Source organism: Athene cunicularia, unplaced genomic scaffold (genome assembly GCF_003259725.1).
Source record: "Athene cunicularia isolate RWA unplaced genomic scaffold, athCun1 SCF_16, whole genome shotgun sequence".
NCBI lineage: Eukaryota > Metazoa > Chordata > Aves > Strigiformes > Strigidae > Athene > Athene cunicularia.
This window is the reverse complement of record NW_020799222.1, coordinates 61,703-87,129: the sequence shown is the minus strand read 5'-3', so window position 1 is coordinate 87,129 and position 25,427 is coordinate 61,703. Positions and strand designations below refer to the sequence as shown.

The 25,427-nt window shown below is 49.7% G+C and overlaps 1 protein-coding gene across 1 annotated transcript in view; it reads right to left on the bottom strand.

Annotated features, from left to right (window-relative positions):
• LOC113490592 (hydrocephalus-inducing protein-like) overlaps positions 1-25,427 on the bottom strand; it is a 58,177-nt gene that overhangs the window by 14,146 nt on the left and 18,604 nt on the right. Inside the window, exons 3-8 of the mRNA XM_026867114.1 lie at positions 23,233-23,366; positions 21,872-22,071; positions 17,262-17,386; positions 12,811-13,012; positions 9,966-10,137; positions 1,314-1,537 (exon numbers count right to left, since the gene is read on the bottom strand). Coding sequence (XP_026722915.1) covers positions 1,314-1,537; positions 9,966-10,137; positions 12,811-13,012; positions 17,262-17,386; positions 21,872-22,071; positions 23,233-23,366 — 1,057 coding nt within the window. The remainder of the gene's footprint in view (positions 1-1,313; positions 1,538-9,965; positions 10,138-12,810; positions 13,013-17,261; positions 17,387-21,871; positions 22,072-23,232; positions 23,367-25,427) is intronic.

Here is a 25,427-nt window from a genome sequence, read left to right as displayed (position 1 = left end):
CCCATGAGCATAAGAGGTGATGCTGAGGCTGCCGCTACCCATTTGGGATGGATTATTAACAGAGGATTTTAAGAACACTGCCTCTGGCTGCAGCCACCCAGGCTGGCCCATCCCCAAAGCCTTGCTGTGTGTTTGGGGGGGTGGTCCAGACCAGCTACCGCCCAAAGCTGATGCCATCCCGCTGTCTGCTGTGGCCCAAGGGGGAGCGAGCTCCTGTAGGAAGGAGTCACTCCAGCTCCTGAGTTCCCGGACTGGGCAGCAAGCATCTCCACGCCTTTCCTGAACAGCCTCCAGTCAAACTGGTTTCCAGCATGGGTAGCCACTTAAAGCCCCGGGGCCCTCACACAGACACATGGGAGAACCTGCTGCTGGCAAATGCTGTGCAAACAGCGTCCTGCAAAGTCACAGGGCCACCCGCCCCAACCATGAAGGCAAAGCTGCTTCCCAGAGGAACCCAAGACTTTTCGAGTTAAACTGGCTACTGAGAGCACAGGAGGCATGGCTGCAGGTGGCAGCAGGTCGAGGGAGCTGATCCTGCCCCTCTCCTCCACTCGGGTGAGACCCCCCTGCAGGGCTGTGTCCAGCTCTGGGCTCCTCAGCACATGGAAGACGTGGACCTGTTGGAGCGGGGCCAGAGGAGGCCACAAGAATGATCAGAGGGGTGGAACACCTTTCCTGTGGGGACAGGCCCAGAGACTTGGGGTGGTTCAGCCTGGAGAAGGCTCCGGGGAGACCTTACTGTGGCCTTTCAATAACTCAGGGAGGCTTGTAAGATTGATTTTGACTGGCTTTTTAGTAGGGCCTGTCATGACAGGACAAGGGGTAATGGTTTCAAACCTAACGAGGGAAGATTCAGACTAGATATAAAGGAAGAAATTTCTTACAGTGAGGGGGGTGAGACACTGGCACAGGTTGCCCAGAGTGGTGGTAGATGCCCCATCCCTGGAAACATCCAAGGTCAGGCTGGACGGGGCTCTGAGCAGCCGGATCGAGTTGATGATGTCCCTGCACACTGCAGAGGGGTTGGACTAAATGACCTTTAAAGGTCCCTTCCAACACAAACTACTCTACAATTCTACCGTTTCCTCTCGCAGACAATTACACTTCATTTGCTGCTGCAACCGCAAGGTTCAGACTGGAGTCAAGGTTAAAAAGCCTTGGCTCTTAGTGTGAGGATGCTAGGATCCAAGCCAAGACTAAGACCTTAGACAACACCTTTTGTTCTCTGTTTCATCCTAAAATGAGGTAGGCGGGAGATGATTACCCAGAGACAGCTACAGATGTGCCCACCAAGCTCCTATAACCCTCCTCACCTGATCGTCAAGGTCACAGGCTCAGGTGATCCAGTCACACTGAACCTGAACTCTTCTGTGAACTCCCCCAGGCTGGTGGAACTGAAGGAGATCCGGATGACTTGGAGCCCCTCCGGCAAAATGATGCCCTCCTGGGGGAGGAAGGTGAAGCAGGAGCCCAGAGCTGTAGCTGGAGGGACCAAGTTGAAGACAGCATCGATGGCTCCTTTGTTAAACAGGACCACCTGCAGCAGCAAGAAAGCAAAAGGGAAATTCATAAGGAATCTTCCTTTCTTACAGAAGGCTGATTTCTTTTCTGATTAAGCAAATAACATCTGTAAACAACAGAAGATGCTGTGTGCTGCTGCTTGGCAGAAGCCAAAGCAAATCCAACAGGACGAGTTCTGCCTGTGGGTTTTTCATGCAAAGCAGGGACAGCTTCATAGAAACAGTCGCTCGGGGTTTATTCCACTGACACAGAGCAGCCCACTTCGACCTGCAGCGCAGAGGAGCCGCTCAGCATCACCAAGGCGATTCAGATCTGTCCCTAAGAGCAGCGAAGGGCACTTGCAGCTTTACTAGTGAATCATCACACAACTGACTCTGCTCCCGATGAGTCCAATCCTGCTGAGGGCAGAACACATTGCAGCCAACAACTTACTGCAAGTAGAAGACACCTCAGGGCAGCACTATCACCAACTTCAGAAGCACTCCCCAACTCCGCTATGCCATGTAATTTAGGTTTCTTATGTTTTCTTTAACGGGATAATTTCTTAGTCTTTGTTCAGACAGACATGTCAGGAAAGGATGAGCATGCGGTGCACAGCAGCTCCATCTACTCCAAAGATTTTCTCTTCCTTAAAGCCACACAGCCACCACCTAAGACTTTACCATTATCAGAATAAACTGCAAATTTAGAACTAAGCCGTATTTTGTTGAACACTTGAGGGATCTGCTGCCTCGAACAAGTGACACAATCCCATGGCACTTGCTGAGATTCAGCTCTTCTCACGTTGGGCCAGCAATGCCCACAGCTGCTGCGAGTACCAGCACGCTGTCAGCCACCAACAAACCCACCCGTGGCAAGGCAGCAAAGGTTCTGATTGCTGCAGGGTGAAGTCCTGCCATTTCCAGGGACTTAACTATCTGATTTGCATTTCTTTTCCCTAAGTTTTGTCCTTGTAAAACCTGGTAGAAAAGCTGAGACAGAAGCAGAAAGATGTCCCTTATTTTTTAATTTTGTAGCTGCGGTTAAAAATATTCATGTATTTAAGCTCTGCAAGGGTAACCTGAAAACTACTCCCTCCTCTCATGTCTTTTACACCTCAGTTACAAATTGCACTCAGGGATCCTGCGCTGAGCTGAGGTTTACCTCCAGTCTAGCTGCTCAGCACAGCACTAATAGTGTCACCTATTTAGTCACATTTTCTCAAGTAATGAAAATAATACAACGATAGAGAAACAATAAAGTATCACCATTAAAAATGCATAGAGAGCACAATACTTTGGTAATAAAACACTTAATGTGTCCTTCCCTGCCACAGTCAAGCTTTTGCAAGTATTGTCCCCTTTTCTACCTCTTTCACTTGCCCTATCTTCTTTTTTTGCAGAAGACTTGACGTCATTGGCGGGGGGAGGCAAATATGTAGCAAATGCCTTTGCTTCACTTCCAGAAATGCTTTGCGCTTCATAGAGATGCAGCAAATCTGAAGAGTGGCGAGAGACTGGTCAGCAAGGGGAAGCACTCCCCGTTCCGCGGCCAGCCCAGCTCTGAGCCGAGGCCCTATGCCTTTCCCTTTGATGCGCAGGGGCAGCCTGGTCTCGCGGCCTGGGGAGAGATTTCCACTTCAGTACAGCAATTCCCTCTGTCAGTCTGGACTGTCCCGGCTGCCTCAGTGCTACTCCCTGACTCTGGGCTGGATGGGACCAGCTCTAGGTGCTCCAGGAGGAGATACAGGAATACAGGACTCTTCCCTGCCCTCAGGAGATATGCCTTAGGGGTGGCCTCTAATTTCTAACCAACCCCTCGGGCTGGTTTCTCATTTAGCCATCAGTTTGCACCCTGAAAAAGTGATGCTGAGTTGAAAACACAATCACTGAATTTCTTCCCATGTGCTTAGGTGAGCTCTGAAATCCATTCAGCGAAGGCACAAAGCTCATGAAACAGAGCTGAAGATAAAAATACCCCATCTGTACCGATGCAATCGGAGACAAGAGCACAGAGGACGAGACGTAGGAGCCCAGGCAAGGCAAAGCTCCCTGCTACCGGCAGTGTGCATGTCTGAGCGCTGCCTAGAGCAGGCAGAGCATCTCAGCACTGCCCGTGCCTGACACACCTCCGTGCCCGGGACTCCAGGGCTGTCCTCCTGCAGCGGCATCTAAATAAGAGAGGGCTTTGTGATCTCCAGAGAGCGGCACTCGCCTGTGCCCACCATGATACCGAGAGCTCAGCTTTGTAAAGACACCTTACCTGAAGCATGCTGAACCAGTATGGAAAACCTCACTGCTGAGGTCAGAGAAGCCATGAACATACTGCTAATACACACAGCCCTTCCTGCAAAAGGAACCGAGACAGAGTTCAGCTATAAGCCTTGCAAAGATGCTCATTTTCTTCTGTAAGCCTGCTAAGATGACAGGGTGGGATCCTGGAGAAGCCTCAAGTGCCTGAACCCTAGCTCCAATTTGGGCTTGGGTCTCCCTGCCACCCCATCCTACTCTGCACAGAAAGTGAGTAGCACAAGGGGAAAAAAAGAAAGGCCCAGAAGTTGTATCTAACCTTCAGTGTAGCTTTCATGCAAAAATATTCCTGTCTTTCTATGTAATGATCACCATTAATTAAAGATTAGGGACTGAAGGTTGATTTATCAGCTGCATAGTTATTCCAGAATGTCGAAAACTACTTCCTATTGCAAAGAGCAGCCCAGGTGGGACAACACAGTGACTAGGTCACAACTTGAAAAAACTCTCCTGGGAACAGCCCTTTCAGTGATTGCTGACCTTCTGATCTTGCAACCATGGAATGAGGATGTTTGATAATGTCCAAGCCAGAAAGGAAGAGCAAGGGAGCTTTTGCTGAATTCAACATTTTTTTAAGTGGATCCAGACCAAGCCCAGCTGACTCCAGAGATGAGAGTTAGGTTGCACAGCTCAGGCATTAATTGGAGGGCTGTGTATTTCTATTTCACAGACACCCTAAAAGAGACAGTATTGGGTGCCATCTGTCAAAAGATCACTCCACCTCGCAGCACATGTGGCTTAATGTTCTTTCTCTTTCTGAACACACATCATTTGCCCAGCTCTGTTTCCTACAGCTCTCAGACCAGCTCAAGGCTTTCATGCAAGTAGTTTTCCTATTTCTCTGCAACAAAAACACTCTCCCAGCACAACCCCTGAAGACGCCTGCAGCAAAGCGACACACGCCCCCAACACCAGAGCAAAACTCCCAGAGCCAGGAGCACAGCACTGAGCAAGGAATCCCTCGGGAGCAACTTTTTAATGCAATCCTTTCCTTCCACAGCTCTAGCAACTGCAGCTGGCGGGCAGGAAGACGCTTTGTTAACACGAGCCCTGGGTAACGACTGTAGGTGGCCTTTGCCAAGTAAAGCCTACGCAATTACAGTATAAGTAAGAAGCTGTTTCATGACACTTGTATCCCTCAGCTTAGGGCAGTAAGGAGAGCAACAAAGCAGCTGGGTTTGTGACTTCAGCACACTCCAGAACAGGCGCCTGGCTGCCGGAGGACCACGGGCCTCGCACCTCTTCCTCTTAGATGGGGAAAAAACATCATGTTCCCGGGATGGAAGCCTGACAGCGCTCTCCCAGTCTTGAAAAACACCTTAAGCAACACCATGCAGAGACAGAGAGGAAGGACGAGGTCACCCGAACTCCGCACCCTGCTGCAGGCACTCCCTGCCCCGTGCTAGCACAGCAAAGCCATCACCTCTCCCAGGGCACAGAAGATGCAGCTCAGGAAGGCCAGAGATAACTGCTCCCAGCAAAAGACGCAATGGCACTTCTGTAAGACAGGATGAGCATAAAGCTTGCCTCACAGACTGCTCAGACTCCGATTTCCAGGGAGGGCGCTCACCCCGCCGAGCACAGCAAGCCCTGCGCAACGTACCCGGAGGCACCACAGGCTCAGAGCCACAAGGTGACAATTCCCACGTGCTGGCCAGAGGTGTCCTTCTGCAGACAGCCCATGCTCAGCCACCCAAGGTCTGGCAGTGTTGGTGCAGCGAGAGGGGATAGAGGCTCTGGAAGCACATTTGTAACTCAACTCCTACCGCCTCAGGAGTCTGATGATGCATCCGTGTAATAAAGACTCCTCCTGGAGGGAAATGGTCTACAGGGACTTGCTGCTCGCCCACGGAAGCTGCTTAGCTCTGTAGCTCTTTGGACTCTACAGGCACCTGGCAGCAGAGCAAACGCTGGCAAACCCACGGCATGAGAACTTACCCCTTCTCTGCCTCGGCTGTTCTGCGATCACTGATCCAGCCTTGTAAACACACATCCTGAGGGCTGGCCTTGGACAGGAGACCGCCTGGAAAACGCAGGGGCAGCGAGCACGTGCCAGCACCCTGATGACCACTGACCCTTCCTACCAGCCCCACGAGAACCGAGGGGGCTGCAAGACCACTTGCGCCTCCACTGTGGGTAACAGAAGCAGGAGAAAGGAGCCGTACCTGAGATGTCTCAGTAGACCGTTTGTTGATAGACTCTGGCCTCTCGGGGTCTGAAGATCACATTAATTTCAGCTGAAGAATTTGGCCAGATATCTCCCTCCTGAAACAGAAGGAGACAGCAAAACATTTATCTTCAAATGTCACATCTGTTGGTTTTGAACACAGCCCTCTAGCCTTCATTCAGAGCATCACTGAAGAGAAGGGAACAACCGAAAGTTACCAACAAAATTTATGGGAGTTTGGAAGCAGCTGCAAAAAAGCTTTCTAAGTCTCTTAAATTTACTGGCATCTGGTAGAGGCATTTTGTTAAGTTAGGGCCATAACAAAGCAACCAAACTGGCTCATGCTCCAGTAAATCAAGCAGGATTTCTCCAGAGGTACCAGCCAGTTTAAGAAAAAGGTCCCTCTCGCCTCCAAACCTTCCCGTATACCCCTGTAGCAACATGGCTACGTGACGACTTTTACTCAGATCAGGAAGGATTTAACAAATCAAACAGAATTTTCCATTCTTAGCTACGAAGGTGCTGCCTCTTATACCCTTCACCTGTACATGCAAGTAATTATTTAACATACTGCGGTGAGTGGGACACTACGCACCGAGCAGAACGAGCCTTCCTGCCTGGGGATAGAAGAACAGGCTCCTGCCCGCTGGCGGCTGCTTCTGCCCTGAGCCGTGAGCAGCTAGCCAGCACGCAGGCTCCTCCAGCTGACAGATGATCTGGGAAAGGAGTTGAGACACAGATGCACCCTGTTTCTCTCTGCAAGGTGCACACACTCCTCTTTCCCTGAACACAGGCTGCTACCCCACAGGGGACAAAAGAACTGCTGCTTGAAAGGAAATGCTTCGTTACCCACCCTTGCAGGATACTGCTACACGCGTCCGAGCCTTGAGGCACCTCAGGAGCCAGCCACGTGCCTGGGCTACGTGCTCTCTCTAGGATGGCAGTGGAGTCAGAGCATGGAGAGCCACCATGGACAGGTGGACAGACGTAAATCCACGCAGTGCTGTGAACATGGTATTGCAACACTTCTGGCTGAAACGCTTCTGGCCTCAGACAGGCTGCAACTGGCAGGTGGCATAAAATACAGATGGTAGATGTACAGTGGAACAGCACAACCACTCCAGCTGTCATGCCCTGGCTTTGCTACAGCATAAAGCACGGTGATACGGGAGGGCACGGCACACTGGGACTCACAGCCACACAAGTGATCTCTCTGCAAGAGCCCAACCGTAAATACATGCAGAACACATTTCACCTCCCTCAGCCCCTAAATGATGAGAATCTGCTAGATCTCCACCAGTCGGAATAAGAAAAAGCTGGTCTTGAAAAGCCGGACACCACCAACTGCTGGCCAAATCACCTGCTTTGCTTTGCAGAGGGGGAAGGCAATCCATGGAAGGAAATGACTGCTCAAAGCAGTCACAGAAACAAAAGACAGAGCTGACAACAGAAGTACTAAAATGACGCTCTAAGCGCATCCTCTCAGCTCAGGGCACTCAGGAGAATGGCAGTGCCAAAGCTAACATCTGCCCCTTTCCATAAATAACTGAGCCCACAGGGAGCTGTGGGATGGACCATGGCATGGACCACGGCTCCCACTGGAGATGGTGCCTTCCGACAAAAAACAAAGTGCTCTGCAGTAGCCTCTCCTCTGGATGGGGACCAGCTTGGCTCCCCAGCTGAGGTACAGATCTGCAGCAACCAACAACACTGTCACCTCCTGGCCCCACCTCCGGATCAACAACAGTAGCACCTTCGTAACCTGGACATGTTGTCGACCACCTCCATCAGCCCAGAGTTCACACGTGACATTGAGGAGTCACCACCAGGCAAGGACAGGGCAGTAACAAGTCCTCGTCCTCCCTCTCCTCTGGTTGCCCCTTCCAAGGAGTCAGCTCCCACGGGTCTGCAATGGGACTTACAGCTGAGCTGTGGCGGGGAAGATGTAGCAAACAGCAAGGACTTTGTCCCTTGATAGCCACCCGGGCCTCTACCACGGCTGCCTCTGCTGACGCATCATGTGTAGATGCAAAAATAAACCAAATTTCAGATGTGCTCGGAAAGTCAGAGCTGCATATCAGCTTGTTTCCCACAGGCTTGGACAACTGCTCAGAATGTTCTCGGTCACATGGTAATTCCAAAAATCACACCTCCTCTTTTTTGTTATTTTCATCAGCCAGTTAACCCTATACAGGTGGAAGTGACCTGCTGCAGCTTCTACAGACTGCAGCACCCGAAAATACTGGCAGCTAACGGTCCACCGGCACAGCAACGCTTCTGCACAAACCCTGCAAAGCCATCCTGCCCAGAAAGCGTTTCCAAGACTACTCTCCCTCCACCAGCTTCCTGACCTCTGGAAGCACTTATTTCCTCCCATCACCTGTTACAAGGGTTTCATTATTCCGTGGGGTGCTCCCACACACCACGGGTGAGAGGTGGGAAGAAGAGAGCAGCCACTTTTGGCCAGAAGGTCTAAGGCAGCAAGGTCCCATCTCTGGGGGGCCTCTCCAGCAGATTTACATGGCAGTGCCAGAAGGGTGTCTGTCCGAGGTAAGAGTTACAGGGCTGTCACTGGAGAGAAGGCTGTGGAAGCCAGCAGCAGTGGATTTTTAGATTCCACATCTGATAAAGAGGAGAAAATACTTACTACCATCTGATTTAGAGACACGCATATGCCAGAGGGAAAGACAGGCACGAGCAAAACTGAATGTGAAACTGATTGTTCCATAAATAAAGGAATTAATGGAAATCAAAAGGTTGATAATACTGGACAATACAGAAGGGCAGAGACTCATGCGGTAGCCCACTTGGAGTCAGTCCTGGAGCAAACTCTGTTAACATTAACACAGCCTTTCAGGAAAGCTTTCCCCTTGAGACTTGAGGCCAGGCTATGCTTTACACCCATACGTCACTACACGGAGTGCCAGAACTCGGCGCTGTGAGCAGCCGGAGTTCTGGACCTCATCTTAAGGCACTTCAGGAGCTCAAGAGCAAGTTAAGCTACTTGTGGACACAGTCCGACTGTAAAGCAGCAGGAGCCCTGGGACACACTCCCAAAGCAGCTCTGACACACCACAGGGTGCTCTTAATGCTCAGATGATCAGCGCACACTCTCTGCAAGATTCCCACTGCTCTGACACAATCTCTTGGTCACATCATGCTGCTGTCAGCTACAGTGGTGTGAACCTGCAGCTGTGCCAACATTGGTGGCTCTCAGCCTTATATGGGATATAGGAGTAACTGACAAGAGGATTCCCTTCCTTAAAAAAAAAAAAAAAAAAAAAAAAAAAAAAAGGAAGAAGAGGTTGAGATTATCCTAGGATTTACTCCAGGATGAAAAGACATTTTGCATTGCTCGAACAGTGGGCATCCTTCATCTCAGACCAGGGCAAATACTCAGAACCAGGGCTCTGGCTGACTCACTGATATGGGGTTTTGCTTGCATAAACGGAAAAGGCCCCCAAAAATTCTTTACCTATGCACAATGAAACTCAAAAAGTCCATTTAAACCTGCCAGCCTTGTGTCCAGGCTCACAGATGACACTGGAAGGGAGATTCAGCCGTGGTATCCGTCCAGGTTACACAAAGAGATTGGTATGTCTGTGATCACACTTGGGTTGAATTTGGCCTCCTTTCCACAGAGAACCGTTTCATTTCTCAGGTCAGTATGTGAACTGAGAGTGCTCCAATATCCTTTGTTAATCCCCACACGCTATGTGTAAGCTGTGCCCTCCCTCATCATTATCCATAGCTCTCAACAGTGTAAGGTCACTATGAAGTGCCCTTAACTTACCACCCTTGCAGCAGAGCTCAGCTTTAGGCAGCCCCTCGCTCTGCCAGGAGCCCACAGAGATGCTTTTTGCAACTAGCTCTCGCAGCCTCACTAGAAAGCTCGTGTTTTCTCTCGGCACATCAAGCCAGCTGATGCAGTGACCTGCCAAGTGACCTCAGCCAGAGAGGAAGAAGGAAGGGAGGTTCTCAGCTATCACCAGCGGCTCAAGGGTGAACACATCGTCAGAGAAAAGCATGGAGTCTCCTTGTGCCTTTTCCTGCTGGTTATGGAAGGGGCAGGAGAGAAGGGGAAGGCATTCTCGGAGAGCAGAGTCCACCTTGCACTCCCTCAGACAACGATCCATCTTGCCCTCTCTCCGCCTCTGGAGCCTGCAGCCACGGGGAGAGACAAACCAAGCAGATAATGTAATGAGCAACATATTTGCAGAGACTCGTGTGAGCGCAGGGGCAGCAAAGCTCTCGGGGAGGAACAGCAGCAGCTCAGTGAGGGGCTGACCCCAAGCCGTGGGATCCCACATGGGTCAGGTTATCGCTTGCTGGGTGCTTGCCACGGCACGGAGGTTTACTCCACGCTTACAAGCTCAGAAGAGGTTTCTGAAAGCCGGCAGCCCTAGAGAGCCTCCCCGCTCAAAGCCTCTGCCACAACTGATGGAGAATCCACCAACCACCCCAAATGGCTTTTCCTACCACAGAGCTGCTTGGGGGAGGCAGATCAAGATGAAGGAGCACCCACTGCAGGGCTTCACTGGCAGGGGGAGATGCGGCTGCGTTTCAGCTGCAGGACACTGGCATCACTCCTTTTTTCTTCCCCTTTGGACCTGCAGGGGTAAGCAAGCTCAATGTGCTCTCTGTGCCCTATACTACCCCGCACCAGAGGATCCCAGAGCACTGTGAAAGCAAACCAATGAATTCAGGCATCACATCACTTCGGTGAAACCAATGGCTTTATGTGCATGGAAACAGAGGCCCTGGGAGGGGAAGGCACTTTGCCTGGCATCAGCCACTAAAGAACTCTGTACCACCATCTCCGAATCCAAACCTTTATGTCCAGCCTTGAACCTCATTATCTTTTCCCTCTTTTTAGCTGTCTCTGTAGGGCTTTGACAGAGTTCATCTCTCCTTTACTTGGTAGCTGTAGCAGAAATCTTTCTAGTGTTTAAAGATCACAACCAAGAGATAAGGGAGCACTGCTACAGAGCAGTTGCTTCCTAGCTGGCACATCGCTGACCCCTCTGCACGCTCCAGTCCCCAGCCATGAAGAACCAGCAGGTGACAACTCTGGGGGGACGAGTGGAAGGCTCCATGTGTAGCAGATGGAGGCAATGCAGTATTAGCAGGATAGCAATCATCACCCAGCTAAATTTAAATACAGTTTGAAAGGAAATACGGTCATGGACTTTACTAGCTGTACAGACAGAGCCTCGGGCACAGGCTGGCACCAGCACCAAAAGCACTTGCTTTGGCTCGCCCCCCCTGGAGTGCAGTGGGAGGTGTTCTCCATGGCTGACCTACAGCCCTGCACGTCAGGAGGGCTTCCCACCACTGATGAGCAACCCCCAACTCAACCTCCATCAGCGGACAACAGTTCCACCATTACATCCCAGAGTGTCCTGCAGGAGGGAGACACAGCAAACCCCTGGATACACCTTCTAAAGGATCCAGGTCTTCTGGGGTCACAGCCCGGAGCAGAGTCCTGCACTGCCTCCTCTCATGGAAAAAGTCCTCTCTGCTCTGAGATCTCTAAAGCTTCTCTGACAGCAGGACAGTGGCCTTGGAGCTATGACCATCCCTGAGACTGCAAGCAGGAGGAAAAAACATCCTGATCAGACTCTAGGACACCAACTGGCACGAGATCAAATGTAACTGGAAAAGAATCAGGTTGAAGTGAACTGTGGGGAAACCTGGCTGCTTCTGAGGATCACTCAGGAAAGGATCACTCAGGGTCCAATCTGAGACAGGCAGGTGAGAAGAGAGCAGTAAAGGAATGGTCCAGACAAGTGCCCAGAGAAGGTAACGAGGTTTTCTTTTAACACACTGAGCTTGCACTGTGTAATTAAAAATAGAGAACAGTGGAAAACTACTTTTGGCCTTCAAGGCATTTCTGACCTAATTCTGTTGAACTTTATTGGCTCAGGCCCTTAAAGAGTGCTCCAGTTTAAGACAATTTCCTGATCAGCTGTGAGCTAACTCCTATACACCTACATCCATGCAAGGCTGAAAAGTCCCACAAGGATTCCCTTAATTACCCAAACTTAAGTGTCATTTCCAGTTCATCCCCCTGGGCTATAAGTGTTTCTCTGCTGCCTGAAAGGGGAATTTCAAAGCTTCACCACAGACACCCTTGGAAGAACCTGCCCCATCGCTCAGCACCACGAACACACAGGATGCTGCAGCCCCAATGCGCTCTGTCCTGTGCTGCCCTACCTTCCCTGCAGAACTCTTCACCTCCAAATTCTCCCCAGTCTCTGAGGAAGGGTAGAAATACCTCGTTGTGCTGTAAACGGGGACAGTGCAAGGCTTCAACATCCTACAGCAGGACGGCCTCAACTTGCTGGGCCAACGCAGCGCTTTACCCTGCACATTACCGGAGAAGGAACCTGCCACGTTATCAAAGCTGCAGTGGAAGAAGCTGCAGCGAATATCGCAACAGTTGTGCTACCTGCAGCTATGTTAAGTGCTGCTACTCGGTGCAGTCCCGGGTAATGAGGGCTGAGACTTTCCTCAGCCTCACGGACCCTCCATAGCCCAGAGGTCTCTGGATCTCGGTGGTTTGGGGCTCCCACGAATGCAAGTTTGCTCTCTGAGGAAATCCAGTCACTGCAATCAACCTTTCCTCCCCAAAACGCCATCCTCAGCTGGAGTATGGATGAAGCTGGAATGGGAGGCACTGAGCTCCATTACCCTAAAGCCCAGGGTACGTAACCTGGTGCTTGGTAACCTTTACTCGTCCTAAACCATTCAATGCAGCAACACTACCTGAGGCCATACGTTAGTTTTACCCTTGGGCAGTGTATCTTACTGAAATAAATCTTTCCAACGAACCTCAGCTTCAGATGATCCTCCTCTTCCTGAGTAGAAAAAGCCTTCCACTGGAAGTGGACTTTGATTTCACTCTGATTGTGGATGAGCATAGATCTGTGGTTTGACAGCGTGAGGTAAGTCTTCTCAACTGTCAGGGAGCTCCTGGCCAGCCCGATGTTGACATTTTCAGCCACTCCATAAAGGCCTGTGTGAATATCTTCACCTGGAAAAAAACAAAGGGGAGTCTTTGCTCATCTCACTTGCTGATGGAAGTACGAGGAACCAAGCAAACCATCAGCAACAGAAGAAACTGTTACAGCTTTTAGCTGTATTAGCAGTTCCAGAGGTCCGCACATTTATCACATCCTGACAGCTGCCTGTGTGCAGAATGAGGATGTCCTGGGCACCACTGCCAGCACCTTATTTCTGGCTGTGCTTGTACAGATTTATCCCCAAGGTGACAGTATTTACAGTGAGATTTTTCAGATGTGCCCAGGTGGTCTTTGGGTTGCCATCCCACTCCAGTCACAGGGAATTCTGCAGCCAAGTCATTCGGGTGACTCTGAGGAGTCCTTAATCCAGTAGCTGAAGCTCCCTTCCTTGCCCTGGGTGCGCAGAGCCACAAAGGCGGCTCTCAGCCTGGGTCTGTGATCCACAGCAAACAAGCCAAGACTTGCTTGAGGAGAGCTTTGCTCAGGAACTCAGACCTTCCCGTAAACTGTGTAGGAATTTGATGGAAAACGATGCATTAATCTGCCAAACACCCAGGTGGTTCCTCAGCAGGCTTTTAGCACGAGGCTAGAGGCTTCCTCAGCAGGATTACAGCCACTGAGAACTATTGCTCTGCCCATCTCTTCTGGGGAAGCTGCTTTCTGGGGCTCTACACCAAGAGGAAACAGGACAGTAACAGAGCGGACATTCCTCCCTGAGGGCTGCCTCTTCTTGGACATGCTGCCTCCTAACCCTCACAGATGAGAACTGGCTCTGATCTCTCCCCTCGGAAAGAGAGCGCCTGCCCCCAGACTTTTGCTTCTGCGTTAGTCTCGCAGAGCCACCAAAGGGAAACGACCTGCATAATTACTCTTACTCCTGGCAGCAATAAAAGCATCCCAGTACAGAGGGTCTGTCAGCCACGTACAAGCTCAGAGGGGCTTTGCTAATTACTGAAGTTCTCTGTGCTGACAAAGAGATCCCCAGGGATGTGGTGACTGATGGGGAAAAACTGTGCAGAGGAATTTCAGCACCACGCAAGAGATCCCCTGGACTAGAAACACGTTTTAGCACCTTGCCACAGGGTCCAGTGGGCACTGCAGGCACCCACATACAATGTGCACAGATTCTGGTCCTACACGTTGAAGACCACCCATCAGACCATAGGAGGTACTTCTTGGAGTCAAAGTCTAATGCGAGTCAGGATTTAGGGAGCTCGGAGCAGAGAAGCCATCCTCCTTCCACAGCTCCCAGCATCTCTCCAGCACCTCCTGTCTCTGGCAGCCTCCTTTACCCGCATGGGGCGCCTGACGCAGATGTTCTTGTCCCTGGCTGCTACGGGACTGCCGAGTTTGTTGTGCACCTCTGGCACAGCTCTGGGAAGCTGTCACACATCTCCTTAACAGCGTGCCCCTGAGCGAAGCTCACCCTTCCACGCCAAGCTGGTGCTGCACTGTCGGGTTGCAATAAACATCACGACTGCAGCAAACCGCGTCTGATGTACAAACAGCAACACTCAGGGCAACCGGCTTGGGCATCTCACTTGAGCACCGCTTGAGAGCTAGAAGAGTATCTACGCTTTACGAATACTGACTTGGTTGGGACTAGACTTTACAAACTTATTTTCCCACATCCACACGGGGCGGTCTAAAAGTCATTTGCGGAGGGCCGAGCCACCAGCAGGATTTTTAGTGGTGCTGAGTGCCAAACCTCTTCCAAACCTGTATGTGTGCTTGGCATGCAGGCTTCAGAAACTTCTTCTGATACCATAATCTGATGTTAAGGTGATGAATAGGGACGTGCTGTAGCCCAGAACATCCCAAGTCACGCTCATCTCAGTATGAGCTGGGAGTTTTCACACCCAGACCCACGTACATGGAGGAAATGGAGGAGTTTGGACATGTAAAGCAGTGAAGGTCAAATTTTCACTGTAAACCATTATGCTCTTAGCAGCAAAGACATTTTCTTCACATTCATCTGTAAAGTTTGTGGCAAGACAACTACCACCACACACACAGTCTATCCAGGGGACGGTACCTGTACTCCTAACCAGGACAGTCTAAAGGATGCACAATTCAAATCAACAAAATAACGGGCAAAGGGAAGAGCTCCATGTCTGCTTAAGCAATGCCAGGGACAGATTTGACTCAAATCTGTCAGCAACAACTAAAGCCACGCAACATGCACCTGATCCCGCATCAGTCACACCAACAACAGTGTGATTCACTGCGAACTACTGCCACTTGTGAGCAAGTCAATACAGACACACAGTAAAGCAAGGGAAGCACCTCCCAACACCCTACACTGACGTTTTGCTCTTAGTGCCTCTGTTTCATGAAAAACAGTCTGTTGGTGGCTCTGAAAGAGCAATCCAGCTGCTTTTTGTATCCGAGTCCCAGGGAGCCTGACTTTGCACGGGAGAAAGCAGCCAGGGCTCGCCCGGCCAGGCTGGGTAACACGCTCAGGTGCTCTGCGCTACACCTGCAACAAGCAGCTTTTAAGACTGATGGATTAAATGTTTCGGTTTCCCTTCAGCAATTAATCTCAGCAGCCTTTTATTTATTTGTATGCTTCAAAGCTTGAGAGACAATCCCTTAATTATTCCTTGCTCCCCTTTTCAGCCTGTGGTTTATTGAAAAATAACTGCAGCGCCATTCTGACAGGCAGGAATAAATCCTGCCTTCATCTCCCAGGTAGCTGCACCATGTTCTGGGGAGGTTGCCCATGCCAGAGCCAGCTGATAGTTTTGTCCCTGTGGCCTGTCCATGAAAATCACTCTTGCAAAGATTAACCGTGCAGGAATCAGGTGTTTCAGTAAGAACAAGGCTCAGCTTTTCAAAGCAAGCTGTGAAGATCCTGGCCCTGGATTCTTCACTTGGACTTTTCATGTCACATGGTATAAACCCCACGGCCCTAACCTCGAGTATAGTTAGCCCTGATCTAACCCAGAAAAAGATCTATGCCTCCGAAGTTTATCCTCTAGGTTCCCTATATGCATATAAATGAGGCACCTTTTGTCATTCTCTGTCTGAAATTCCAGTAGTCTGTCAAGAAAGTGTTACCCAAACCAATGAGCTTCTCTGAGTGACCATAAACCATTCTCTGTGAATGTGTCATTGACTGAAAAAGATTAAACAAAGCTATGACAACTCAGAAGGCTACAAAGAGCATTTGGAATATACAGGAGCATTTCTAGAACTTCTATAACCTCAAGGCAGTAAAATGCTCATTTTGGGGCTAAAGCATCACAGTTGCACCTAGGTGAGGACATCACACCTCCCAGGAACAAAGTTCAGGAATAGGGACAAAACAAACCTCTCTTTCAGGCAAGAGAAATTGCACACCAGATACATTCAGGCAACTGAGGAAGTGTCTCGACCAGCATCACAAGATACCTCTGCTGAACCAATGCAGACAGAAGCATTTTAACATCACACCTTGCGTTTTTCCCACTTACTCTTAAAGTGACTTACAAAGCTGACAGCATTTCTGTTGGCTGAGCTTCTTCTCATACCCTAGTATAAATCTTACACCTATATTGGGAGGCAGCGAGCACTCCCTGCCAGACCCCAAGAGCCCTGGCTGCTTCAGCCCTGATACTGTCAAGTGTGGGATGTAGATGGGCAGAGGGCAACATAAAAAAAGGGTCTGTGGCAAGACAATGGAGAAGCAGTACAGGGGACAGAGGGGTGTAAGAGACAGGGGGCCTTTAGAGTGTCCGACAGAGACGTGTGTTCCCCACGTTACACTTCAAACAGAGCATTGTCTAGCAATAAAACTTCACACCTGCATGTGCACACTGCAATGGAGAATCAAGGGTCCCCCTTCCTCCACTCAGCAAGTCCCAGGAAGGCAGCATGCCAAAAATCTCATTCCTGCTCGAGGGGATCCACATTAACAACCCCCTAAACACCAACTATTTGTCACTTTCCCCCGCAGTAAAGAACAGAGGAGGTACACCCGGAGAGGGAATTAAGGTGGCTGCGACAACGGGCAATGATGGTAGATGACTGTCATGGGGCGTGCTGGGTGGAGAACACCGTGTGGACACCAGGGATGGACCAGCACACAGCCAACAGGACACACAGAACAGGCTCAGCCTTTGCCCCTTATCTGCTCCCTTCTAAGCACTGAAACATGCAGAGGTTTTAAAAGAAAAGCTTTTAGAAGGAGTTTGCAAAGCAAGTTTAACATTATTCTGCTTAGAAGGGGCTCTGTTCTGAAGGATGCAGAGCGTGCGCCACGCAGTGCCCAGCACTTACCTGTGTCATAGCGAACTACCAGGGAACCGGAATGATCCCCGGTCTTCAGCGGGTGAAACTCCACTGTCACTTGCACGGCATCACCAATCCCAAGAGTCCCGATGGAGGGCTCCACAGAGAAGGGGCTGCAACAGAGAGAGACACATCAGGGCTACTGTGGGTGATTCGGGGAGTATACTCTTTTTGCAGCCTACTCCAGCTCACTTATGCAAGCAGGAAGCAAACAAGCCACAGCCAGTAGAAAAAAACAGAACACAGGGGATCTGAAATGGCGGTACGGACTCTCACTTCTGAAGAGATCTAGCTCTCCAAACATCCTGGGGTGTCAAACCACCTCACCTCCCCCCTACTCTGCAGGGAGGCTCAGGAGTCCGACCGCTGGCAATACAGCCAGAGGACGGGTTCTGAGGAGCACAGAGAGGGTGAGAGCTATCTGCCTGCACAACCTGACACTGACTTCCGCAGGAATCTGTCTTTTCCTGCCACCTATAAACTCCACCTCAAGAGATGCAAACGTCAGGGCATTACCTGTCCCAGGGAGACTGCAGCCGAGCAGTCAGACAGGAGGGAGAATAAGTGTCTTTCTGGAAGACCAGAGAATAATTATGGTTTAAATTGCAGAATTCCTTTTCTTTACCTTGAAAACAGCCTAGTTTACCTAAGAAAGGGCACTTTTCATCAGCATTACGATGAAAGCTGCTCTAAAGAACAATCAGAAAAAGCTGAGTAAGTGCAAATGCAGATTAGAGCAATACAGTGACATGGAAACAAGACTTGGCAGGAGGATCCCATTTACAGCCTGAACCATTAAACCCCCGGCTACATGAAGTGCCATGACCAGGAGCACATCAAGATGACTAGAACAGGAGGTTTTCTGTGCATTCACAAGCACTGCAACCTGGGACTCTGGGTTGTAATCCTAACTCGGTAAATGTTTGCTTGGCCCACCAGGTTTGGAGGTTTTTTAATAGCTCCTTTTCTTCTGACATGCTTTTTAGCTATGTCCATTTGTAGGCTTGCTTTGTTGTACGATATCTAAACTTCCACAAGTCCAGATCTCCCAATGGCACCTTGCAGGCCTCAGTTTGTATAAACTTATCTAGCCACACCAATTTAGGAGAGACCTGCCCATCAGTACTTGCCGAGACCTTGCCTGTTATTGCCCTTCAGAAAGATTCATAAGCAATTCCATAATGATATATTTGGGCATTTACATCTTGCTTACTTTCACCAGGCAACAGCTCCCCACCTAGACAGCTGGGCATCCCGTGATGATACCAAAGGCCAAATACTCCTGACAGAACTGAGAAACACGACTGACAAGCGAACAAAGCTGGCGGTTCTGTGGCCCAGGCTCTCAAACCACCATGCTGCCTCTTCTCCTGCAACCACACCTCTGGCACACGCCGTGTGCAAGGAGGCTGCAAGGCACGTCAAGTGCCGTGGCGTGTTCATCTCCTGCAGCCACCCTTTCTTTGGTCTACTGGGGCCTTATAAAATCATTTCAGTTTGGGACAATCGATTTCATTACAAGCTACCTCCAAACCCAAGGAAGACAGTAAAGTTACTGTTGACTGAATTGCCTCTTCCGTCCACTAAGATCTATTTCAGGAAAAAAACAAAGGTCATTTAATCTTCGCATATATTATTTCTTAGTAACGGTATAACAGCCCAAGTCAAGCAGCATAACTATTCCAGTAAACCCAGTCTGCTACAGTCAAAGAATCCAAAACTCCACCTCTGTGCTGAAAAATCCTGTGTGCAATCAGCATCTCACAAGCTCTGTATTTCCCTCTTTCACTGCACCTAGGCTCTATTTTCATGTCCTTGCATGGTCTTTGCACGTCCTTCAGGAACTCGCCAGTCTCACACCTCCATGTAGCGTATGGGAACTACGGGGAGGGATGCAAGGGGGCTCGAGGCACTGTGCCTCGCAGGATAATTTCCTGAGCCTTCAGAGCTTGGTGGGGACGTTCCTAAATGGATCTTATCTCAGACTGATCCCCTCTAGCCCCACAGCATGGCACAGCACAATGTCAGCAATGTCACGAGAAGGCAGTGCTGCACCGAGATCTGCTTCCAGACACCATTTTCAACTCCAATGTACTGGGATGACATTTGTCTATGGGAATGTCATGGAGCAGAAACTCATTATCCTGCCTTGACAATGAGACAACAGGAAGAGACTGTCTCTATTTATACTATTATTTTTTTTTATTGCCAGGCTATGCAGTTAAGAGCTGGATGTGGACCTGCAGAGGGAGGAGCAGCACTAAGCCAGACTGCATAACAGGGAGTGCTTTGGTGGTTTACTCCCTTCATGAAAAAGTGGTCAAAATGCAGCCGTGCTTCTGGGAGAAACCATGGCAAGGGGGAGCCCTGAACGGGGAACAGCAGGAGGATGCTGAATTGCCCCCATGGCTTCACTTAAGACCTCTTCACTGGAGGGAAATGCACAGCAGAAAACATCAAAGTCTTTAGATAAATAAGTAACAGGCAGGGCATGTCATCATGAAGTGGCCAGATGCAAGAGCTGAGCTCTCAGTACAGAGGGGAAAGGTTAGGACTGGAGATGGGCTGAAAAACGCACTGAGGGGAAGGCAGACAGGTTATGCTTGATGCCACAGAGAAAGAAATCCAGAGAAAAGCAGCAAGGAAATGTGATATAAGCAGCACGATGGACTAGGAAATGGTGGCATCTGCAGCTGTCATGTGAACGGGCAAGAGCCTGAATATGCTCAGGCCAGAAAACACAAGTTTAAATTGTTTAGATAGAGAATAAAGGATACAGAGGTCACCTGATGGATCTATAAGCTTAGACAGCTCTCTCACTCCCTTCTACTCCACTAAGTCTCCTCTTCTTCCTCTCACGTGCAACCATGTATTTTTAAATACTCATCTAAGAGTACTTAAAAAGAAATCTGAATGAAAGTCAGGGCAACTTAATTAGAATAAAATGCTACTTATAGTCAAAGATCTAAATCATCTGTTTGAAATTTCAAAGTGGCTTTCAAAAGTTCATCGTGAAATGGAAGAGATGGCAGATGCCCTCAGCTGCCAAGGGAAATCGCATCAGCTTTCCATCCCTGTACACATGCAACCCAGTTGTTTAGAATATTTTTTGTGTAGTTTGAAATAAAACGTTTGCAACGCTTCCCATTTCTTTCTTGCAAATCAGGACTGAAATATTTAATTGCTGAAGTTCAGAAACTCTTATAATCCATATCAAACAGGATTCGACATGTGCCCTATCACTCAACTGAGGAGTTGGAGTATACATTGCAAAAAGGTGCTAGACTTTACTGAGTGTTTATTTTGGTGGAAACAACTGGATCTGGAGATCCCAGAGGAAAACTCTGCAGTGATTTACAAGTTTCTGTCTACATGTTTCCACAGGGAAAAGCAGCAACCTCCTTAAATTGCAAACTAGAAGCCTGCTAAAATAGCCTTGCCAGGCTTTGGTGGAAGCTCCTCTTGAACCCTCACGTTTCACAAGAGAAAAGGAAAGAGCAGCCTTTTGAGCCCTGCTTTCCTGGAGAAGAAGTTGAAGAACTCAAGTGCACCCAGTCCGACCGCTGGTCTTTGCTGCATTCTTGAACTCAGCTCCTACACCAAGGCCTCCGGGACCAAGCAACTCACCACAGATTACCAGCCAACTGAAGCAGTTTCCCTGCAGCTCCATTACCCTCTGCATTCAGTAAACTGGGAAACCAGTGACAGTCTTCCGAGACCTGAAGGAGCAGGACAGGCTGTCCACAACACAACTCATGTCAAGCATTCGATTTGAGACCACCGGAACACCACAGCGTTGGCTTGCAGCCTCCCAGAGCATGGGTGTCTCTGGCTGACACTGCTATTGAACCACTTCAGAAGGCACTCAGCATCAGGAGGTTGCCAGCTGCATACTTACAGATTCGAGCACTCCGCCGGAAATCTGGGAGAGATAGAGCTCTAGAAGAAAAGGCCCCCAACCCATGCACCAGACACTTGCTGCACCTTTTGCCTGTGCCCTCATTAGCATGCTGCTTTGGGGCTGTGGTGCCATTTTGAAGTCAACGTCTGCTCACCTCCACCTAAAAGCTCACTCTACTTAATATTTGGTCCCAGGGACCAGACCAAACCTACTGGAAAACAAAGTGCCTGGACCACACAGTGTTCTTGTCAGGGCCTCAATACCAATTGTTTTCATTTACGATCTCTAATGGCACTTGCAAATAAACACACAGCTGCTGGGAAATTCTGAAATGTCTCTCACCAGCTCACAGCTTGCCCATCTCTTAACACGGCGTTTGGTCTACAGGAATCAAGCTCCTAGAGCTGTCGCCTGCCACGCACAATCTTACACAGCCCAAGGGCAGCAGGTTGCCCTCCTTAGTGTGCTCTGTTGGAGACACCGCTGCAGTACAAAACCTCGCTGCAGCACGCCGAGTTTTATCAAAGGTTGCATCACGCTTAAAACACTATAAGCAACAGCAAAACCCATGTGTCCTGCCCGTTTCCAGCTACGGCTGCAACACAGCAGCTCAGATGTTCTGGTTCCTTGTTGTTACCATTTACCAACCATATTATCAGGCAACAGTGTTTTGCACAAAGACGACGAGCTCCTTTACCTCTCAGTGCTGATGCAGTAGCGAGCCTCCCGGTTACCGATGTTGCGAACCAGCAGAGTTTTCTGGGAGCTGTACTTGACTGGACAGACAGAGAAGTCCAGCTGGTCAGGGAAGTCCAGGATAGCTCGGGCACCTATAGCTCGGATTGGCACGATAAATTTTTCCCTTTCTGTGATGCAGGTGACCTGGTAGAAATAATCCTACAGGGAAAGAAACAGTCTCAGCACAGTGCATTTAGTCCCATCCCATGGCAGAAGGAAAATCGCTGGTTGCTATGACTCTTAACAGGTAGCATCCAGTAACCTCAAAGGGCTTTTTACCTTAATGACTTTTCATTCCTGTAGTGTGAATTGAACAAGGCGGTTAACTTGCAAAGAAGAAACAATCCCATCGATTCACCTGCTTGCACAGCAAGCTGGCAGAACCAGACAAAAATAGCTGATACATTGATTCGGGGGCACCAAAATAGAGCAATTTCATGGAAGGGATTACAGCAGTAACAAGAACCCGCTTCAATCACCACTGCAGATGATCAAAGGCTCCACTAAGCACCCAGTGGTGCCACAGCACTAACTCCAATCCCAGCAACGCAGAGACCTCACTGACACTGGGCAGGGGATGCTCGGGTGCCTTTTCAAAAGGACTTTGCCACATGCACAACCAACGCTTAGTCTTTGGTGAAATATTTAACAAGCTGGACACGGGAACTGTTTTAATGTCAGGTGAGTGTAGGGTTAGTGTGTATTTCATACCGCTTCCCAGAGCATTATAGAGACAAGGCTGGGGACACACACCCTTAGAAAGCTATCTGATCCATCTCCCCACCCCAGAACTGGCTCCGCTCTGCACCCAACCTGTTCTTGCAAGATGTCTGACAAGTCCTTAAAAGCACAAACAATGACACCCTCAGCAGCCTATTCCAGCTCTACTCTAGACTTCAGAGTTCTTCCTGCATCCAATCTCAGTGCCCCTTTCCAGCTCACTTAGCCTCAGGGGACATGGGAAAGAGCTTGCTTCCTCTCTGCTGCAGGGCTGATGCCAGTTAGCATGCCTACCTGAGGCAGGTGGCAGCAGGAGCTGCAGATGGGACACACCGGGACAGCCCTGCCAGAGCAAACTCAGCTGTGCTGCTCCCCAGCATTGGCTTGTTCACAAGAGAGACAGACAGTCCCTCCAGCTGTCTGGCATTTAGCAGTAGGAAGCCAAATCAAACCACCGAAATCACTGTACTGTAGGGAGGAGCAGATCCATCTCCAGACGGACAGTGTGGCATCGCAGTGCTGCAAGTATCCCCTTGCCCCCGCTGAAATCACCCGTAAAACTGTTGCAGCAGGGCCAGGAGCCATTACCTCCAGCCTCACCTTGTTCTCCTCCGGGGTGAACAGGATGCGGAAGGTTGAACACATGCCAGGCGCGACCTTACAGCACACACCACTGGGCCTGGTCAACTTGAAGTAAGGTGACGGCTCCAGGACAACCTTTCCAGCCGAGGAACCTGCAGGAAAGACAGGAAACTATGATTGTGCCACTCACATGGAAACATGAGGAGTAAATACCTGGCCATGCCCTGGGGACATCTCTCCTTAACCACCTTTCCAAAGCACTTTTAACTGCTGAGGGTGTCACAACCTGGATTGGAAGCCCAGGGAGTCACAAGGGTGATCCCTTTGGATTAAATTAAGGTGAAATGAACCAAATGACCAGTTAAAGCGTTTTACCTGTGGTAGAAAACAATTTAATGTTGGAAAAGGATAATAAGCAATGTGGTCTCTTTCAAATCTATAAGAAAGAAAAGAAAGGAAAGAAAAAGAAAGGTGAGAAAGAGTCAAAGCAATCTGGGTCACCACCCATGGATCCAGTGTTGTCTCAGGTCCGACCATCTTGGCTGGTAGATGCACACACAGCAAAGGTTCTGCTGCCTTTTCAGTTCATCCTATCAGCTGGCTAGCACGCTTCTGCTTCAGGGGCAGAAATGCTCACCTCTCGCCAGGCCTTGTCACCTCTTCAATGGCAAAGGCACAAAGCCGTTCGCAAGGCCAGCATGGCGTCTGGTGACACAATGGAGCCACAGAGTACCGGGCTTTCACAGTGCAGACAGTGATTAGTGGTCTTTGGGCTTGAGGGGGAACTTGTGGTTTCACTGTTTCCCCCCCTCTGAGGCCCACATAAGGTGTTTGTCGATACAACTGCAAGGGAGTGGGGGTGCAGCCCTCCACACACTCCCGCTCCCTCGGGTGACATTCCTTAGACTAACCACAAAGGCCTGAGACAGGGAGTCTAAACAATCTTAGATTGTTGGTGCAAGGCCTGCGCAAAAACAAGGGGAGGCGTATGGGACTGTTCGAAAAGACATACCAAGTACTGATAACGTTGCTAGGCGATTAACTCCTAGCCCAAAGAGAAGTCCCTCCTAGTCTTTGAAAAACAGACAACCCCAAAACATTGGACTGGAAGAAAGCCAGAGAACAACTGAGGCTGCGCAGAGCGATAAGGAGAAAAGTTCATCAGGGAAGAAGAAGAGGAGACCTGATTACCATGAGAAGCGAGGGGAGGCGGGGGTAGACTATGTATATGTACAGGTGTTTTATGAATATGCACTATTTTGTAACATATAAGCCGGACGAGAGCTGCAGACGGCGCGCATGCTTGTGGTGGAGCGATCCCCCATGCGCCCAGCGCTGAATAAACATACCCACTTTATAACCCCAAAAGGTATAGAGTGATTTCTCCGCAAAACATCTTGGCACCCCAGAAGGGACTCCTCTGCTTGGCTGCCGTCGACTGCTGACGGGTGGACTTCCTAGGTGCACCCCGAGCTCTTCTCGGAGGAACTCCGCTCCCAGCTGTCCACTGAGGTGGCAGACAAGGACCATCTGGTTTGCGGACAGAGGTATGTTTACAAGGGTAACGGGCTGCTGGTAAGACGCGCAGAGACGTCTGACACACGGCTCAGTCCCGAGGAGGGGGTATACCCATTTGGTTTTGGCTTTGGGAATCCGCGGGAAAGTAAGATCTTTTGGGGCAAACTACCGATGACTGGTATATAAGAGGCAGTTTGCATTTTGGGCAGGGTACTGGTATTTACCGTCACCTGCAGGATCTTGCTTCAGGTCATTGTATAGTGCACTAATGGTGGATATACTGGCTTTGAACTGACTGCTAATTGTTAATGGTTTATGATATATGTTACTAACGGACTTGGTGATTGTTTAAACTCGGTATATTTTGTGGTATGAGTGAAAAGTGTGATGGGCCCTTTAAGTGTCTGTGTGCCTGCGTGCCGTGAGTGAGAGCAGCCGCTGCTGTGTGTCAGTGTGCCTGCGTGCCTGCAGGGGCAGGGTGTGAGTGAGAGGCAGCTGCTGCAAGGGAAATGAGAAGTTTATGACAAGTTTATGTTTGTTTAAATAATACACTGTTCTTGTATGTCTTGTGAAATCATTGTATGAGCTGGAGATGGGAAAGTGAATCCCTTCTCTGTCAGTTTGGGTTAGATTTGGTCGGATTATTTGTGTAATAGGAGTGAATGGTTGGCACAGGGAAATGATTTATACCTGCT